This window comes from Euprymna scolopes, chromosome 36 (assembly GCF_053919585.1).
Source record: "Euprymna scolopes isolate OS-2025 chromosome 36, ASM5391958v1, whole genome shotgun sequence".
Classification (NCBI taxonomy): domain Eukaryota; kingdom Metazoa; phylum Mollusca; class Cephalopoda; order Sepiida; family Sepiolidae; genus Euprymna; species Euprymna scolopes.
Genome location: NC_136517.1, coordinates 10,337,023 through 10,358,341, shown reverse-complemented (window position 1 = coordinate 10,358,341; position 21,319 = coordinate 10,337,023). Strand labels below are relative to the sequence as shown.

Sequence of the window (21,319 nt, the reverse complement as noted above, 5' to 3'; positions counted from 1 at the left end):
CAAGTAAGGGCGTAAGAACTCAAAAGGGAATGGGGAAATAAAAACAATTCTTCTCACGGACAAAAGCGTTAAACTAGCGGTCACAATGGTCAAGTAGTGTTAACGGCATCACTCGGTTTCATTAAGTGGGTTGAGATTGTGGGAAAAAAAAAACAATGAAGCTTATTAGGTTTAATGATCTCATATCTTGTTTTTATGATGGTGCAAGACGTACCAGTGATCCGTTGAGTCACAGCGACCATTATTATTTGTTCTTGGATTTCATTTGAAAATTCATAAACTGTGTCATATTTAAGACATTATTTTACAATAATTTTTTTTTAATCTGCACAAAATTGTGAATTATTTTAAACTAACGCGGGGGAGGGGTGGGACTTATTTATATTTTAATTCATACAGATTTCATATTTAATATTACAGAGCCGATTCTCTAGTACAGATTTCAAAAGTTAAAGACTTGGGTGCCATCAGCTAGAATGAAAACCAAAACATTTAGCGCTCCAGCTGCATTCCCGATCGTCTGCGCTATCGACGATAAAAATGTAAAATTAAACCAATTCAAGCTATAAATGAATTTGCGCATGCGGAAAAGAAATATCAGGGAGTTGAAATGAACATTTTGCATTTCAACTTGCCAACATTTCTGTATGTAATATTCGTCCATTCAAACAAAAGATTTCGCTCGTCATAAACCATCCTTTGTGCATGCCTGTTAATTTCAGTGGTATGTGACCAGTAGTTTAAAAATTTATCGGTTAAATATTTACAGAGACACGTTTGTTTTATTTATACAGATTAGCCTACACCAAAATTTAAAATATAGCTTTAAAAAAAAAAAAAAAAAAAAAAAAATCGGTCATCGTTACTATTGACAATTTTGAAGCATTTTTTTTTTTACATTTTCACCCCAGACAAGGCACGTTGCGACTGATGTAGGGGACTACTATCAGGGACCTAAGTTGCAGGGTTACTATGTAGGGAGTTTAGCAACAAGATGTTTGTTCACATTACACTTGGACTTCTGCATGTCAGTACAGTTGGGGAAGCAGGAAACCGGAAGAGAATTCCAAGGTCCTGCAGTTCTGGGGAAGAAGCTATTAGAGTAAAAGGACTTCCCTGCTTGTCGGGGTTGTCGGAGGTATTTTCCTCGAGGGGGTACAAGGGCTTGTTGTTCGTCAGAGCATCCACCATTAAAGTACTTGTAAAACAGGCAGAGGGATGCAACATTTCGTCGATGGGACAGAGGCTGGAGTTTATATGACAGTTCGGAACCTATTAGGTTGGCGACTCTTTTAGACCCTGTCCAGGAGCGAGAGACTAGTAGTAGATGCACCAGCCCAAATGTGACAGCAGTACTCCACTACTCCATACATGGCGAATGGTGGCTCTGTAGAGATACAGGATACTTTCATTACGAAATACGATTTATTTTGCTTTATCTACTCATTTGTCACCTGTTTTACAAAAATACATGCATACACTAGACACAGAGTCCAAAGCTTTGAATAAAAATGTAAAAAAGAATGCAGTTTAAATTCACGGGGGGGGGGGGGATTACCGCAGACTTAGCACCTACATAATCTGACGTCTAAAAACTTTACAATTACAAAATAGAATTCAACTATATAACGATGAAGAAAGAAAAACAAAACAGTTTTGTTAAATAGAAATAGACTTAGCATAAATTGACTTCTCAAAAGTCTGCAATTATAAAAATTCAACTATAAGGAAAAAAGGGTGGGGGATCTTAACTAAAAAAAATGTGAATAGAAAAACAGGGATCCTCAGTTGCCTACTATGTAAGTTTCCGAGATCTAGATACATACACATTCTAAGCTTAAAATAACCGTAAACACCGATTCTGGGCCAAGTAGCCATCTTTATTCAGAAAGTAATAAACATAAATGGCTATTTTGTTGATCAGAATTGATATTTACGGTAACTTTAAAAGCTCAGAATTTGTCTTTTTTTTTAAATTATTCAAATAATTTGTATTTTTTTTTTTTTTTTAATTATTCAAATAGGTCACAAATGGTAAAACAAAACTTTCCTTGAAAATAATTGATGTCGCTAATAGTAAAAGATTAACACAAAGTGAAAGTAAAAAAAAAAAATGGAAAGAACTTTTTATTTGTTTCCCTCCTCCACTTCTCCCGTTTTTCTTTTTCGAAATCGAAATTCGAGTAGGTAGGGTGGAGAACACAGGAAAATGAAATGGGATGCGGAAGGGAAACAAAGTGGATTTCCTGAAAAAGTCAATTTTAAATTTGTTTATTTAAAAAATAACATGTTACAGAATGTTTTTTTTTTTGTTTTTTTTCATGTGGAAATCAGAGTGCATTTAGATTAGAGGAAAGAATTTAAAATCGGAATAATCTTGAGTTACCAATAAATTTTCAATTTTAAACAAATTACTTATATACACACATACACTAACGAATCACTGCTTACCAAGGCAAAATGCCATTCGAGGATATTTTTTTAACGACACATCAATAGATTATTCCAGGTAAAATCAATTGTCGGACAGAATACTATAAATGAGATAATTATTGTATTGACTTATAATAGTACAAGTAAAATTTTATTGAAGTGTTATTGGTTTAAGATGCTGCTCGCGTTAGTAATTTTACCGATTTTTCAAATCAGCCCATTTAGAGCTACTCAATCCAATCATTTACATTATTATTTTTAATTTTCAAATGTTTTTTCATGGAAGTCATATTGTTAATCAGTTTCATGGCTTTGATCAGTTTCATAGCTTTGATTACTTAAGAGAACAGCCTGACAAGTATTTGTTGACATTAGACTTTAAGACGACTACGTTGCAATCTTCACGGAAGCATTCCATAACGTGTTCTACATACAGACAGTTCTTTGAAAGAAACTTAAATGGAAAGTTAGTTTGATTTTAGGAACACCATAGAAAGGAATGTATTTTTTTTTCCATCGGTGGTGGAAGATGAGTTCTTGCTATAAATGTTTTATAAAGAACTATAGATTGTAGTTCAGTCGATCATCTGTCATGAAAATAAGGATAGAAAAAACTATATAAGATCTCAATTTTATCAAGGCAGCAGTACTCCATTTGGTACCATATCTGGCTCATATCTCAAGAATCAGGTACTTTATGGTGCGGTAGAATGATTCAACCATTTTTACTAATGAAGTAACAGATTTAGTCTAAGTCTTCCATTTTAGATCTGGGGTAGAAGGGGATTTCTCAAAGAGACATTCTTATTTCTAAATAAAATTTTGGAATCGCTTCGCGCGTGTTTACGAGTTTCTTTGCGTTGTGAGACTTATAAATTCTTTGATTTACTCTTCATTATTTACTGAAACCAAAAATATGTAAACAACCTTAAATTTTTTTTTAACTATTAAACATTTAAATACCATAGTATGAAGTATTAAAGCGAATTTTCAATAATCCTATTTAAAAAAAGAATTTAATTGCGAAATTAAATCCACCACAATACATTTTGATTTCTTTTTAAAAGAGTAAGCCATATAACTCGTTTGTTGTTTGGTAGGGGGGGGGCTAGATCAAAATTCTAAATTTTAAAAACAATTTGGAAGCATTTAAATTTTAGAATAGAAAGTCATTTAAACTGGTTTTAACATTCTTAGAAAATCCTCATGTATTTACAAGACAAAGTTAGGAGTTGCATCCAATCATTTTATAAACTGAAATTAACATTTATTTATTGCGGACTGTTATCCTCATCTTTCTTAGATGTTGTTTCATGACGTTTCGGCCAACTATTCCTCTGGACTTCGTCAGGTGGTAACCGCGATGGGATAGGAATTCCAAATCTAACGGGTCCAGGTGAGAATTGTCTGAAGATGGCGGTTTCAATCCTACCCAAAGCCGGCCAGAGGTTTACTTGGCCAAACCGTGGTGAAACGACAACTATGGATAGCAGTAATTGCTTAGAATGCAGTTAGGAGATTCAGAGTTCTTATCCGTCGCGGTTACTACCTGACGAAGGCCAGAGGAATAGTTGGCCGAAACGTTGTGAAACGACATCTAAGAAAGATGAGAATAGTCCACAATAAATACATAATTCTCATCTCAATAATGAATTTCAATTAAACCGAAATTAACACCTTTAATTTTATAACAATTAGGCTCGATTTAATGACTATATGTAAGTTTAACAATCCTATTAAAAAATGACCTAATATAGAAGGCATAGTTAAACAAAAGTGAAGTAAAAATGAGATTAAAGATTCCAGACGTTTAGACAGTTTTTTTTTTTTTTAATAAAGGAAAAAATAAAACATTTTTTTGAAATCCAAGAGTTCTATTTTAACGAAACCTGCTTTCTTGCTTCACCCCCACCACCACTCTAATGCTTTTAATATCTCGTCAATTCTATAGAGTTAGCAGCTTAGCTAGTCACCACTCTCACAGTGAAACTATCAACAACCATGATATCAACCGGAAGTAATTAAATACCTAAAAAAAAAAAAAGAAAAAATCAATATTTGTCAACTGAATTGTTTATTTTTCCATATCAAACACAAAATTTCACTTTTGTAAGCATGCATGTCAACAGAATGTTACCATTGTCAACTAGTGTGATGATCATATATGGAAGTAAAATCTAGCCAATAAGAGTTAAGGACGTGTTGTATGCAAAGAAATATGACAGATGTGTAATGCAAGTCTGAAAAGACTTTTCTTTTAATTTTCTTATCAGTTTGTTTAAGTTGAGGATGAGGCATCCTACACCAGATACCAAACATTCATTGGCTATCTTATATATTCCAAAGATATCTTCGACTGTCTCCTTTAAGTGCAATCGTTTGAATCTCTCTTGCACTTGGTTCACAGGGAATATTTACCAGGTAGTCTTTGAAATTCTTTTTCACGAGTCTAGTTGCTCCTATAATTACTGGAACGATGGAGATCTCTTCACGTTACACATGAGACCTTGGTATTTCGTTATCTTTTTCCTCTCAGTTCTGTTTAATCCAGCATCATTGGGGACACTAACTTCTAAGGTTGCTTCTTTCCCATTATCCCATATCAAGTGTTCAGATTTATTGGTTCTGTTTTCAAGGTACATAGCTCTAGGAATTGCATAGTCATAGCTAATAGTGTATGACTTATTTACACGTATTCTTTCTGTTATATGTTCTCAGGACTTGCTGCACTCAATATTCAACTTTTTACAGATGGTCCAATGGAAATATTTACTATTGTATCGCATTGTATAATAGCTACCGCCCCCCCCCAGCAGAAACTTGCAACTGGATGTCACGTGACTTACATTCTTTACTTTCGTGTGGCAGAACCTGTCATTGCTGTAATCGCTCTTTTTAAAAGCATTCGTCATCAATTCTTGATCTTGTCCAGCCATTGCAATCCTCTCCTGGTCATAGTAAAGCGATCCTCTTTTTAGGCAATCTATAAAGCCTTCCTTATCTAGATCTGCTGTTGGTTGGCCCAATCTTTTTTTTTTTTTTTTTTGTAATGGATGTTCTTGGTGTATTCTTGGCAACGTTTTTGGGCTTTTCCATAGCAGACATGTTTTTTTGGTTGTTTCATTTGTAAGAGTCTTGTACAAGGTGTTTGGCCCCGTTTGGTGATAGAGGTTGTTCTGCTAGCTCTTGTTTCGTGATGTTGATGCACGATTTTGAGATTTCAATTTTGGGAGCTCATCAGATATTGCCCGGTGCTTATGATAGTGGCATTAAGCTGATGATATTCAATCTGATGGTCCCATACGTCTCACTGTTCTAGGCAGATAAAACCTTGGCAGACATTAGTATGTATATTAGATCTGACTATGAGCTTTGAAATAAAACATTCCCAGGTTCGTTTCTGCGTGCAGTAACTATTTCATTGCTATGGACATAAGCCAATCATGGTCACTTATCTTGTGGTCTCCCCACAATGTCCTAACAAAATCAAAATTTGAATAAAAAGACAAAGGAAAATCAAAGCTAGAAGCTGGAGATAGCCATTTATGCTTGCAAGAGTTAAAAATGGTTTGAATAAAATCATGGACTAACCAACAGAGTGTTAGCAACGTTGATCAATATATCAGAATGTGTGAATGCAGGATAATGTCTGAAAGTGAAACCTAGCAAATGAGGATTGAGAATATCCGTTGCATGGAGAGAAATGATATGAGAATATGATAAATGTGTAATGCGAGTATTAAAGAAAGGTTTAGACCGGATGATCTTAGATGAAGATTAAATATGGACAGGAGACTTTATTGGTTTGGTCACATTAGATGAATGGATGAAACTTTGAGTTAGATGCTAAACAGTTCAAGGGGCACGATTAATTGGTAAGGGAGGGCCAAGGAAAACATGGATAATGAAGATAGATTTGATAGAAAAAGGAAATAAATGAAGGCCTGGTTAAAGATAGGTTAGTTTGGAAGTCAGTTTCTAAAAGGCCGTCCAACATATGCTAGTAATTTACAGCAGACGTTAAACCAAAAATGGTGATAGCACCTCGGGTTTCATAATTTCACTTTACTCTGCACCTCCCTCCCTCAAATTCCTGTAAATCAAATATATCTTAAACAATAAGACTATTATCTAAGGCCCAATTTACCAGTCTCCCCACGACCGAGAAGAGAAAAGATACTTTGCACTTAACCAAAAAGTCAAATACTAACTGCAGGTGGACTTGATCGTGTTCGATTTTTAATTCTTGAATGGTCGAAGACTTATTACACTGAAACTTTCAAAATCATTTTTTTATATATAAAGAATATTGAGTCATAGCTATATATATATATATTTTTTTTTTTAAACCAAAGACAGGTTAGTTTGGAAGCAGAAATATGCTCTTATGATCACATTTTTGCAATTATATTACAACACTGCCTCTTTCCCAAAGGAGGAGGTAATATATGGGAAGATGACCTCATGACAATATACACTATTGATATGACATAACGTTTCTACGAGAAGCAAAAAAAAAAAACAAAAAAAAAACTGCATTTTATCTGAAGTGGGACATGAAACGGTCGATGCAAATGCATATAGATAGCATTTAAGGAAAACATTTGTTCTGATGTAAGCTGATATTCAATTTATACGAAAAAAAAAAAAAAAAGCACGATTGTCTGACAGCCTAAATGTAAATATGACTCAGAATTTATGACTAGTTGTCTTTTTCAAACAGTATAAAATTAGAATATTTGAAATTGTTAAAAGTAGCAGGCACAGTGAACGTTGTAGTTACGTATAGAGTCTTGATTGGACAAAATCTACAATCAGTAATTTCTTTCAGGCAATCAAAAATTCTAGTATATTAAAGAACAAATAAAAAATGTCTTCCTATTTTTCTTCAACGGACAACATATGGACGTACAACAGTTGTCCGGGTCCCTTTGAGAACGAAAGACCCTTTGGTAGATACGGGACGTAGTTTTGAAAGCCGATTTATCAATTATTTTGTGGGTTTCCAACTACTTTTTGATTGTATTTGAAAGATTAGAGACTAAAGTTAATTTCTTAAAGGGGAAAAATATTTGTACACGTGAAAAAAAAAAAAAAAAAAAAAAAATTATGAAAAATGTTTTCACAGCAAGCTAACCAATTTAGGTAAATTTTGAAGTTAAATAAATTCATTGTAAAAATCCTTTAAAAGATATATATTAGTTTTCAGGGTCTATTTCAAAGTCCTACGATATTGAATTAAATAAAAAAACACAAAAAAAAAAAACACCTTGTTTGTACAAAAAAATAGCTTAATTAGCCCTCAAAAAGAAAGTAATTCTGATGTTCGCCAAAACGCAACAGATAAAGAGATTATACGAAAGCCCCAAATTACAATCAATCGAAATGATCGGAAGGAGGTATGGGTGTCAGTTTTTTTTGTTTTTTTTTCCCCCAGACGTGCATCCATACATTCCTATTCTAAACGTTTGTATCAATTTTTATCATTTTTTAAGTTCCTGTTTTTAAATTAATGTTTTTTTAAGTATTATTCAAGATTATATAAAAATTACGTTACACTGAAAGCTTCACATTCATGCGAGCAAGGAATTTATTAAAATTTTCCATATAAAAATTATGCGAAACCTAATTAAAAAAAAAAAAATGGAAATACTTGTGCTATTATAATTTTTTGGGTCTGAAAATATTAAATAAAAGCCATTGGTAATATCGGTAGTTCGAGAAATTAATTTTTCTTCAAGTTGCAAAAATAAATTTATTTTATCTTATTTTTTTACTACAGAAAACCATAACTTTAAGGTATTTTTCGTTTAAATAAAATACATTTCCACTAAGATTTAAATAAAAATAATGGGTTCATTATATTCCGTGATCATTATTTTATAAATACTGAAAATTTCATTAAAATTGATTAATTTCCTGATTTTTGGTGAATTTTTAAGTAAAGGGAGAGGTCAAAATGCTTATACATTTTGAGCATCGGCATTCATTTTGACCGTACCTATCCTTTGCATGTATTTCTAAATACAACACCTGGCAAAACGCGCACACACAACCACACACAGCGTAACAAATGCACGTAAGCACAAGTTCACACATATACTTAAAATAAAAGACATGCTAATATGCTAGGCAGGGCTAAAACTGAATGAAGGAATAAGTATTTTTTGATAGTCTCTTAAAAAATCTAAAAATCAAGTAATTATCCAATCAATATGAAATTTTCACCGATTAAGTGAAGAATGGTGTACTTTTTTCATAATCATCCTAAATCTTATTTAAGCAAAAAAAAAAAAAACTCATTGGTTCAAAAATATTTAAAGGTTTTATCCATCAAAACAAAAATGGAGGTGTTTGTATGGTTTTGGAAAATTAAAAATATTAAAATCAGTAAAATAAGTTCTTCATTATTCTGCTTTTCATATGAAAAAAATTCAGGCTTTTATCTTTCTGGGGGAAAAAAAAAGTTGCTCAAGAATATAGATTTTAAATCGTTAAAAAAAACAAAACAAAAAAACTTGCCCCCCCCCTGTCACCATTTTTTGGCCGTGTCTATAATATACATACTTTCATGTTTATTGATGTACACATATGGCGCCAGATAAAATAAATGAACGTCTACTTTTTCTTCTTAACTCGCAAGACAACAGCCTGAAGAAAAATGTGTACTTAAAATTTCTCCTTACATATGAAGTCAAAAGATGAGAAATGGCTGGCTTCGGCCGGCATGCGATTGGAAAAGAGAAACGTGTGTCATATGAACTGTGATAGCTTAAGACTAAGTGGTGAGATTGGAGAACAACGGTAATAAAATCTTGTTAAAATTTTTATTGCATTTTTACCCTAAACAAGACATGGTGCCACTTTGAAGTAGGATGCTACTATCTGGGACTTAATTTGTAGGGGTACTATGTAGGGAGCTAAGCAGCAAGATGTCTGTTTAAATTACACTTGAACTTCTGCATTTCAGTACAGTTGGGGAAGCAGGAACGTGGAAAGGAATTCCAAAGTCTAGCCATTCTGGGGAAGAAACTATTAAAGTAGAAGGCTTTTTGGCATCTGGGGATTTGTGTAGGGGTGGGATTTTGCTGCTTATCCGGTTTGTTGAGGGTACTTACGTCGAGGGGGTACATGGGCTTGTAGTTCATCAAAGCACCTGCCATTAAAGTACTTGTAATACAGGCAGAGGGATGCAACATTTCGTCAATGGGACAGTGGCTGAAGCCTAACTGACAGTTCGGAATTCATTAGGTTGACGATTCTTTTGAACCCTGTCCAGGAGTGGGAGACTACTAGATGCATCAGCCAAAATGTGACAACAATACTCCTTATATGGACGAATGGTAGCCTTGTAGAGGTATAGGATACTTTCAGGCGTAAGTATCTTCCTAGCAAAGTAGAGAGAGTTCACCTTCTTCGCAGCAGCCTTGGCAATGCCCTCAATGTATCTGTTTCAACTCGTTCCCTGTGAACATTAAGCCGAGGAGTTTGAACGAAGTACTTTCAGGTTATGTATTATTAGCAATAGCTATTGGTGGCCGAGAAAGTTCCTTGTAATTATTAAAGGAAACGATCTTAGTCTTGGCAGCATTGAATGTTACCATCCAGATTTGTGTCCATTTCACTACAGACTGGAGGTCTTCCCAAGGTTTCCACTATTGCTTTAGATATGTGTTCATTCATTCTCCCCTCGTGCCTGCTGTCATCAGCAAATATTTCCATCTCCAAGACAATGTTATCAATTATAAATATAGGAATAATAAAGGTGCAAAGATCAACCCCTGAGGTACACCCGCATTTATATCATATTGTTTTGATGTACGTCCATCGAGAACAACCTGGATTCTACTCTTAAGGATTTAATTAAGTATTTGTCGAGTGATACCATATGATCTGACTTTCCTGAGAAGACTATCGTGCCATACTCTGTCAAAAAGCTTGAGATATATCTAGGGTTACTGCCCTACCTTCCCCTGCTTTATTCAGTGCATGATAAATCTGTTCAAAGATTACAGTTAGGATATCTGCAATAGAACGGGCTTGCCTAAATCCATATTGTTGGTCGGACAGAAGTTTAGCAACTGTAAGGTGGTGGACTAGAGCTTTAATTATAGACTCAAATATTTTGATGAAAAAAGGAAGGAGACTAATGGAGAAATAATTTAATGGGTCAGTCCTTTTGCTAGAATTCTTGTAAACTGCTACCACAGAAGCAGTTTTCCAGTGATCAGTAAAGCAAGATTTATCATGGCATTTGTTGAAAAGTTTAGAGAACTGAAGCAACCTCAGCAGAGCATTTTTTTTTTTTTTTTTTTTTTTTTTTTTTTAATAGTATAGCCGGGATAAGATCAGGTCCACATGCTTTTGAGGTGTCTAGATTTTTTATGATATCATGTACTTGATAAGGTGTGATTTTCAGATTATCTAATGTAGTTTCTGTCTGCAAAGGAAAATCAGGGTAGGAGTAGTTTGCTGGGTCCAATGTAGAGTTTGAGGCAAACCAACTGACAAGCTTGTTAGCTTTCTCGGTTGGATAGTGACGGAATTATTGATAGCCCATTATTTACTACACTGTTGTAGATTTTCCAGAAATCATGTTCCTAATTTCTGCGCTTCGGTGTGTTTTCTGGTGGTTTTGGTGTATTCTCTCTTAGCTGTCACCATTTCTTTCTTGCAATTACTTCCAGCTTCTATAAACATTGGTTTGTACTAGCTTATGTCGGAGAAATCAATGGCATGCATGCTGCTTTTAAGCAATCGCAGTAAAAGTAAACCATTAGGGACAGTGAGGTTTTTTTCCTTTCTATGTAACAGCAACATTACATTACTACTACGTGCCAAAGTGGAATTGGAAGCACTGGTAACTAAACAAGGCCTCACCACTGAATTAAGATCATACGCAATACCACACTATTTTGTATGGATAAACTTTCTCATTTTTTTATATTGTCCTATTCACTACAATATATTCTAATCCTGCATTGTATAGCGACACACATGCTGATGTCTCTTTAACATGTGATCACCATTTTTTTTTTTTTTACTATACTGGAATGAGGAAATAAAATATTTAATTTTGGGTCATAATCCTTGCACGATGTTTTGAAAAAAAAAAAAAAAAAGTTGGAAAATATATTAAAATTATTTAAGTTTTACGAAAAAAAAAATTTGATTTATTATTTATGTTTAAAAATTTTCGCCTGTGAAATTTCAAAATATTCCTAAAAATTTATTTTTTTAATTGAATTTTTCAGACTGCAAAAGTGGAAGATTTACTCTTAAAACCTATTATGAATAAACAATTTCACTTAATTGAAAAAAAAAAAAATTATCGATGCAGTTTTTTGCTAGTGAACAAAAAAAAAAAAAAATTTCAGAAATCGAACGGGAATAATTTGTTTTATATAGAAGATCAATTTGTTTCACTAATAAAAATCATTTCATAAAATATTAAACCAAGTAACTGAAACAAGTATGAGTTAAATTTCTTTTCGCACGGCTGATTTTACAATCTTCAATTTGTGACTATCAATGCAAAATAATTTTGAATTGAAAATAAATTTATGTTAAAGTTAAGAATTTAGTTAAAATTTAAATAATGCTTAGTTTTAGGAATTAAAAATTAATATTTCCTAGAATAATGAGGAATTTAACAGAATTAATTTAAATATTACTTTTTTGGAGGGGGCTACAAATTACGATATTGAAAATTAATAAATTCTTAAGAAAAAGTTATCATTTTGAGTCGCCCATAGATACCGGAAGTTAATTGTTTTAGGTGCTGTCTGCTTAAATATAAGCTTTTTTTAGATGTAAACATCTGTATTTTTTTTTTTTTTTTTTTTTTTTAAATCAAATTTCGCCGGTTTTATGGAGTGTAAAATAATCAGATTTAAACACTGACCCTTCGTCAATATAGAGTAAAAAGTACGAATTAATTTAATTTTACCAGTTTTTACCTGTATTTTTCATGGGTGTTGAAAATTAGTGCCATAACCGTTGTAAATATAGACTTCACAAAATAAGTTATTTATGAGTAATGTCAAAAGTCGTTTCTTCGCTTGAAATCATGGACCTGACTAAAAAAAGGAATTTCAGTTTTTTGTTTTATTTTTAAATTAGCATTGTGATAATTTCTCAAGAAAATATCTAAGACCTAAAACAGTTAACTAACTTACTATCGAGTTTGTTTTCTAAGTATTATATAAGGGTTGGAAACGAACGGGAGGGTGTGGGGAACAAAACAAAAAGAATTGAACATATGTTACTGAACACGTCATTTTGACGGTGTACGCGAGCGATAGTGGGGGGGGGGGGAATATTACAATAGACTAATTTCGCTGTTTTTAATTTTAGGTTGGTTCAACTGATGACATCTAAGGCAGTTTTCTAATCATCTATTTATATAAAGGAGACTCGCAATTCTGTCTAAAATTCAGGAACTACACAAGATACATTTACAAGGTTATTATTTAAAAAAATATTCATTCCCCTTTGGGATTAATATTTTGAACAAAAAAATAGGTAAAATAGTAATTTCTTTTTTACTTTCTATTATATCGAACCAATTACCAGTGAGGGAGAGGCGTTACAGTCTTCTATTGTAACAGACATTACCCCCCCCCTCGCTCCATTCCAGGCAGCCCTGCTAATTTTAATAAACTCATATGTCGACACAACTTCACTGAAGAGTCATAGAACAAAACGCGTATCTAGATAACATATCAATATTTCTATAAAAAAATATTTTGGAAGTATATATTTTGCATTTTCACCCCAAACAAGGCACAGTGCCACTTTGAAGTAGAATGTTGCTATCTGGGACATAATATGTAGGGGTACTATGTAGGGGACTAAGCGGCAAGATGTCTGTTTACATTGCACTTTAACTTCTGAATGTCAGTACAGTTTGGGGAAACAGGAACCTGAAAAGGAATTCCAACGTCTAGCATTCCTAGAGAAGAAACTATTAAAATAGAAGGCTTTCTTACATCTAGGGATTTCTACCATGTAGGGGTTGGATTTTGTTGCTTGTTGGGTTTGTCAGGGGTGTTTACGCCTAGGGGGATATAAGGGCTTGTAGTTCGGAGCACTTACCATTAAAGTATTTGTAAAACAGACAGAGGGATGCAACATTTCGTCGATAGGACAGCAGGACCTATTAGGTTGGTGGTTCTCTTTTGAACCCTATCTAAAAGACTAGTAGCAGATGTACCAACCTAATGTGGCAACAATACTCCATACATATAGTCCAAATTATTACAAATAAGCTTAATAAAGATATTTCCGGCTTCTTACCTAGAGATATACATATATACACGTGTGTGCTTTCCTATGGGTGGAGCAGATCATTTCCACTTAGCGTTAAGCAATAATATTCTGTAAAAACTGAGTACTTTCTATAATCGGTATTGTATAGATAAATAGCTTCATTTAAAAACGATGTAACCCCAACCCCCACCCACTGTCACTAGCAGTTCCGTTTATTCAGTTCGTACAGCACCGCACGGCGCACGGAGTTTCAACCACTGGATTCCGCGTTTGAAATTTATTGTACAAGTTCAAATTCTTTGGAATAAATTGGTGTCGTTAGTGAAACTAGGCTTCGTCGTCTTCACAGCTGACGTCGCATCACAAAACTGTCACACCCAAAAACTTTTCACTGCATGCCGATTCCATGATTTTAGCAACCCTGGTGGTAATTTCAAATACGGAAATTCCATTGTGCGGGGGAAGAAAAATCGTACTATTCCTATTTTGTTAATTATGAGGTTTCTATCCGACGTTGCCCGTCTGGAAACATATTGCAGGTTGGGATAAAGATACTTAGAGAAAATAGTCATGCTTGAAAAAAAAAAAATTTTTTTTTCATAGGAATAAGGTGAAATTGACTTATAACGGTTCCGGATTCCACATAATTCAACAAAACCAATATAGTGTTTATTTTTTCTATTTTGATGTCCAATTGTTTATTTTTTTTTTTTTTTACATCTCTCCATGATCGGTTTTATGCTGTATATCTGCATACACATATCGCTGGTCTGGTGTCGAAAGTAGTGTTTAATTTACCCTTTTTGGACGTATTCGGTGCTTTTTTTCCAATACGATTCAATTCATCGACCGGTTTCTAATCAAATATGTGATAACCCCAACTAAGCTTAAGTGCATATTCCTTAACCCTACTTAATTCTAGGTCCAGATGGCCATACGATAAAAAAATATATATATCCACGCAACATAAGTGTTTCGTCATAATTTCTATTCTAAAATGCTAATATCTTATTTCATTAAATACCCAATCATAATTGAATACAAAATATTTAATGTGCATTAATGAAAGTTACATAGTAGCGAGAAATACAAACACGAGATCGTGTCTGATATTTAATACAAATAGAGGAAACGTTTTCCTGGAAGCCGCGTTCAACAAGGCCGACACGAATAAAATAAACAAAAAAATTTTACCCGATAAGAAACTACATTTACATTTTGTCTCATTTAAAAAATTAATTTTAATTTCTCATTTCATTTTGGATTTCAATAAACATTCGATTAAAATTAATTTAAAAAATATTTACCAAATTTGCACATAGGAGAGAAACAGTTACAACATCCTATAGTTTTTAAAGTTAATTGTTTTTTTTTAACGATAATTTTACTCGTCAAATCTATTATTGGGTGATATCCACTCCAGTTGAAATAAATATGAACTCGGTTCATTAAACTGTTTAAAGTTTACGTCACCTCTTTAAGGGGCAAGGTATTACTAATTACCTGAGGCGCCCCTACCGGGAAATGCTAACATGACTGCTCAGGCATTTATTATATGCCGCATACTTCGCCAATTGCGCTGGCTTTTCAAACCCTACCTGACATTGTGTCTAACTATCTGCAGAAGTAAATAAACCCATAAGTCATTTTTTTTAAGTCTCGGGAAAATCTATGCATTAAATAGATATATACATACAAATTTTTTTTATCTTCATTTTCCATAAATTTTACTTTATGACCACATGTTCGAGATACAGTCTAGGTAATTTGTCAAGCAATATTTACTGTTTTTGTTTTTCCCACGGAAAGGGGATGTCATGTGACCACAGAGGTCAGTTTAATGGGGGAGGGGGTCACTCAATCCCGCTCTCGAAAAAAAAAAAAAAAAAAAGTGTTACTCTAGAAATTTGTTATGGCTGAGGAGGCGTCAACATTCACCGATGGAAGGCAACCGCCTAACCGGCAATATACCAACCCAACTTTTTCTCGAAGGTGGTGGCAATGCCCAGGAGGAGCCACGTCCATTCATCCGTCTATTCTATTGATATCAACCCAAGGCTCCGTGCCAATAGATTACAATACAACAAATGTAAAAATAAACTGATTAAAAAAAAAAAAAAAAAAAAAAACTCGTTTATTTTTATTTTCTTTACCATAATGAAACAAACATGTCAATTAAATTTTGCGTGATCATCATTTTTAGGCAAAGAAAAGCCTGAGTTTGCCAAAATTAACTTTTATTTGAAACAAAAATCTGTCCATTTTTTTGCTAACAAACCGTCTTGTTTTATTTTAACAGTAAACAGTTCATCTACAAAGCGAAAAACGTTCAATAAAGTTTCATATTTTTTATAATAAAACTGACATCTCTCGTATGCTTTTCTTGTTTCTAGACATTTCGCGATTGAGAAAAAAAAAACAAAAAATAAAACGTAAAAGTAGCAAAAATAACTTATAAAAATCCTAATTTATTTTAAATTAGGATTTTTAAAATAAGACTAATAGTTTCGGCTTCTTCGCAAACAATTTTGTTTAAAAAAAATTTAAACAAAATTTGACCAAACGATCCTGCAATAAATTGAATTTCCAAAACCCTATGACATTCTATTCGACAGTTTAAATGCTTTCGAATTGTTTTCAATTTCAAGAGTCATTTTTTGAAAAACAAAATACTAAAATGGCTGACTTGTTTACGAAGAAACAAATGCATGTTTCCTGATTATTTTGTAATAAAGCGAAAAAGCCTCAAGTGCTCTGCTCTACTGCTCTACGCTATTGCAAGTTCGATTTCAGTAAATAGATTAAAAAACAATATAAGTCACACACAAACGAGGGGTGCTAACAATTTTTTATGATAAAGATTCTCATATGAAAAACAAAAAAAAACATGCTACGTAAACAAACGACGTTTTTAATAACTGCGTACAACACAGGTGTTTTTCATTTTTAACCCTTTCCATGTCTGAAAAGAATAACGTGAACCCAATTTAGCCCCCCACCTTTTTTCTCACCTGTTTAAGCAGGAAATCTAAAAATAGCATCGTGACACAAGAACGGTAAATAAATTCTAGGTTGAAATTGGATATTAGTCGAGTAGAATGTTTTATTTTTATTACGGTGGAAAAATAAAGACGGTCATAGTGGCCGAAATGACCCCTAAAAATTATTGCATTTGTTGGTGGTACAACTGCCGTGAAAACAAACAAAAAAGGATTAAAGTTTTTTGTTTTTTTAATTAAACCAAAAATAATAAACTTGGAAATTGCTAGTCAAGTTAAATTCTAAGAAACGCTCGATCGTACGAAAAAGAAAAAATGCGCAAAGAATTAAAAGCATTCTTAATATATATATATATATATATATATATATATATATATATATATATATATATATATATATACACACACCTGAGTATTATCAAATACATACCCAACACATCCATCTTTGTAATTATTTAAAAGATAATTTGATTTGTTTTCAAGTTCTTTCCGCTTTTAAAAGACATTGTCATCATGGTTATTCCGGTGTGTTAAACGGATTTCTCCTGCGACTCAAGAACGGGAGATTTTCTTTTTCCCTTTTTTTTTTTTTACTAGAATTCGGAAAACGGACAGAACACGTGCACCTGGCGGTAATCAAGGGGCACCAAGTCTCCATTGCCCCCCTCCTCCTCAGCAAAACTGTACACAACTAAAACTACAACCAATGCCAGCCAGCAGTAGTAATAGTAGTAGTTATCCTGTGAATGTCTTTCAAAATAAATAAGACAAAAAAAAAAAAAAGACGAAGACGCGGCGTGTCGGGATTATTTAAAAGTGGCAAACTAAGAAGAGACAGAAGTTGCCTTCATCGCTTTCCACTGCTACTGTAGTGGTAAATGGCTTGGCTCAATGGCAGAACGGAGGACCACACGTCACCAGGTTAGAGGTTTAATAACAGGTGCTGCGCCAAAGCTAGTCTCTCGAGCGAGCATTGTTACATAAAAAAAAATTTTTTTTTAATGACTTTAACGATTTTATAGTAAAAGGTACTTATTTAGAATTAAACCTACTTCCAAAACAAAAACACAGAAAAGTCTTTAAAAATGTACATACTCGTCACGAAACGAAGATATTCCTAAAATCACGTAAACCTGACCAAGTAGTATTTTAAACTAAGAAATAAAATTTTATGGAGTAAGCAAAAATGACCGTCTCGTGTCGCCATCTTGAGGGGGGGGGGGTCAGATAAGTCCACAATAATTCAAACTTACAAGATCAGCTTTGTATTGCTAACATTTTCATATTAATCGCTAAAAATCGTAAAACACTTTTTGCCCCCTCCCCCCACTTTTTCTCCTTCGCGGTACGGGTTCGAACCTGCCTCCCTACTAAAACTTTTTTTTTTTTGCTCAACTAACATCCTTACACACACACACACACACACACACACACTTTCTTTTCGCCTTCACATCACGGGTTCAAGCCTGCCTGCCTGCCTACTAAAACTTTTTTTTTTGGCTCAACACACCTACAAAAACACGGCCAATCCCAGGCACCTAGGCTAGTGATAAATAGGCGTCAACTACTTTATCTTAAACAGCAACAACAACAAAAAAGACCACCAGAAAGCAAGGTTGAATCGTATCAGATGGGTGGCCATTTGAGGATACTATGCGCTGTATGTAAGGGATGCCGACATCCTCGCAAGAACTAAAAAATAAATAAATAACGTCATCTCCCTTGACCAGGATACATATGCGACTGAAAACCGCTTGTAAAGTTAATATCCTCTTGAGACTTTCTCCAGTTCAACCCACGTGTTAAAATATTTAAGAAAAGATGATCACACTAAGTTACTGTAATTATTGGTTGTGAGTGAAGGTTTGGTTTTCGTTTTATGGCATCAACCCATTTCGGGTTATTGAATTCAAAATTTGATAATTTGGGATTTTTTTTATATGCTTCAAGTTATATTTTCAAATATTTATTCATAGTGTTTGGTTTGGTTGTTTTGGAGAGGAAAATTTTTGTTTTGGGGTTTGCAGAACATGATTGAAAAGGGGGGGGGGACAATACCCTCAATGTTTGGTGTCTTATGTCAGAGCCGTTATCTTAAAACGGCCTAATCTGGTAGCATCATAAAAATGCAATAAAGAGTCAGACATCTTGTTTTTCAGGAAGTAAGGCACTCTTACTTTACTCACAACCAATAATTATGATAAGTTAAAAGGTTTTTATATATTTTTTAACGCAATTATGTCAAGAAATAGCAGGTAAACCAAGATAAATTGTTTTTGTTAATGTCTGAAGATTTTCAAAATTCTTTAAAAAAAAAATTTCAATAAAAAAAAGAAATTATTAGATTAATAGATTTGGAAAATAGAGCAAGACAGAAAAAAGGAGGAAGAACAGGTGGTGGAATGGGGTAGAAGTGAACACCTTGCTCAAGGGACTCTTAAGCAGTTTAGTGTCGCGAATAAGGTGAAACTTGTTGCGGTAGAGACTTTTAGGATAACGGCTAGGAGCAATGTATAGTAATTGTTCTGGTGGTGCATTTTTACATCTTTTCTATCCTTGCTTGGTGAAACAGGAATCTTTCTAGACTGAGGCTATTTTAATTCTTATCCTAATTCAAAGTGCCAATTTCTGGGAGAGCTAGATTTTCCTCACATCAATAACAGACCTTGTTTACTGCCCTCCCCACGAGGGCAGTAAACAAGGACCCTTCATCATATAAGATGGCCTCTGTGGTACAAGAATTCTGGTGAAAGGACTTACACTCAATTATCACCATATCAGTCTCCTCCCTCTCTCCACTAAAATCTGGGGGTTTTAATTAATCACTAGTCCACCACCTCACAAAAACAAACCTTGCTGACAAACAGTATGAATGTAGGCAATGTCGTTCTACTGCAGATATTTTAATCATCTCTGAACGCATATACCATGCACGGGCTAAGCCAGGGCTGAAGTCCTTGATATATCCAAGACCTTTGAAAAAGTCTGGCACAAAGGGCTGCTAATGAAAATGAAATCATACAGTATAACTAGACGTATACTAAATATAATTAGATCCTTCTTAGACAATAGAACTATCCAGGTCTTCATTTATGGACGTACATCGAAGCAACATAACATTAATTCAGGAGTGCCTCAGGGGTCCATCCTTAGACAACTATTATTCCTGATATTCATAAACGACCTCTGATAATATTGTGTCTGAGATGGGTATATTTGCTGTTGATACAATGATCTATAACATGCAGGAGGGAAAAACGGATGTACATAATCTAAGACAATGGCGCAATCGTTAGAAAATGACCTCTAGCAGACCGTAGTGAAATGGGTCCGTAAACGGATGGTAACATTTAATGCTAGTAAAACTAAGCTGTTCTCTTTTAACAATTACAAGACATCTCTCCAACCACCAATATCCATGACAAATAACACCCTATCTAAGAATTCTTGCTTCAAGCTTCTCAGCCTAACATTCACGGCCAATATGAACTGGAACCAATACACTGAGAACACAGCAAAAAAGGTGAGTTCCTTCTATTAAGCGAGAAGACTACTCACACCTGAGAGTATCCTGTACCTCTACAAGGCCATCATTCGTTATGCATGGAGTATTGTTGCCATATCTGGGCTGGTGCACCTACCACTAGCCTCTCCCTCTTGGATAGGGTCCAAAAACGTTTTCAATCTAATAGGCCTTACTTTGTCAACTAAGCTCACACCCCTGTCCCATCACCACAATGTTGCATCACTGTGCCTGTTGTACAAGTATTTTAATATGCTCTGATGAAGTTGTTGCACTTGTGCCACCTCTACGTACACATTCCTGACAAATCCACTTAGCAACAAAATCACACCTTCACTGTTGAGGTCCATAAATGCCAGGAAACTTTCTACTATAATCGTTTCTTCTCTTGAACAGCTAGACTTTGGAATTCCCTTCCTGCTACCCTGACTGTACGGATATGCAAAAGTTTAAATGTAACAAACAAATATCTTGTTAATCTTCCCTAGACATGGTCCGAAACAGTAGCCCCTTACGTCCAAGTGGCGATATACCTTGTTAGGGGTGAACGTGAGTAAAAAAAAAAAAGTCTCTGGAAATAAATCAATAAATTGTACGTAAGGGTGTTTCAAATGCATCGGCTACAAAGTGTCTCAATTTCACGTAACTGAAAGACGAAGATTTAAAAGTGACCCCACCCCTCCTTAAATGTATGAAAAATTTTATTTGGAACAGCGAACCCGATAAAAAGAAAAAGACAGACAGAGAGACAGAGACAGACAGACAGAGAGACAGAGACAGACAGACAGAGAGAGAGAGACAGAGAGAGAGAGACAGACAGACAGACAGACAGAGACAGAGAGAGAGAGACAGAGAGAGAGAGACAGAGAGAGAGAGACAGACAGACACAGAGAGAGAGACAGACAGACACAGAGAGAGAGAGAGACAGACACAGAGAGAGAGAGACAGACACAGAGAGAGAGACAGACACAGAGAGAGAGAGACAGACACAGAGAGAGAGAGACAGACACAGAGAGAGAGAAACAGACACAGAGAGAGAGAGAGACAGACACAGAGAGAGAGAGAGAGACAGACACAGAGAGAGAGAGAGAGA

At 34.3% G+C, this 21,319-nt stretch overlaps 1 protein-coding gene across 20 annotated transcripts in view; it reads right to left on the bottom strand.

Moving 5' to 3' along the window:
- The window catches only part of LOC145260330 (echinoderm microtubule-associated protein-like 2), a 488,936-nt gene that overhangs the window by 286,669 nt on the left and 180,948 nt on the right, over window positions 1-21,319 (bottom strand). For 3 of the 20 annotated variants that reach the window (XM_080118240.1, XM_080118239.1, XM_080118243.1), the window contains exon 1: window positions 17,134-17,439. The exons of 12 other annotated variants lie outside the window; for them this stretch is intronic. In XM_080118240.1, coding sequence (XP_079974366.1) covers window positions 17,134-17,146 — 13 coding nt within the window. In that variant the 5' untranslated portion in view covers window positions 17,147-17,439. Of the gene's footprint in view, window positions 1-17,133; window positions 17,522-21,319 lie in introns of those variants that run through there. 5 more of the 20 variants (XM_080118241.1, XM_080118237.1, XM_080118242.1 and 2 more) reach the window with 4 other exon arrangements.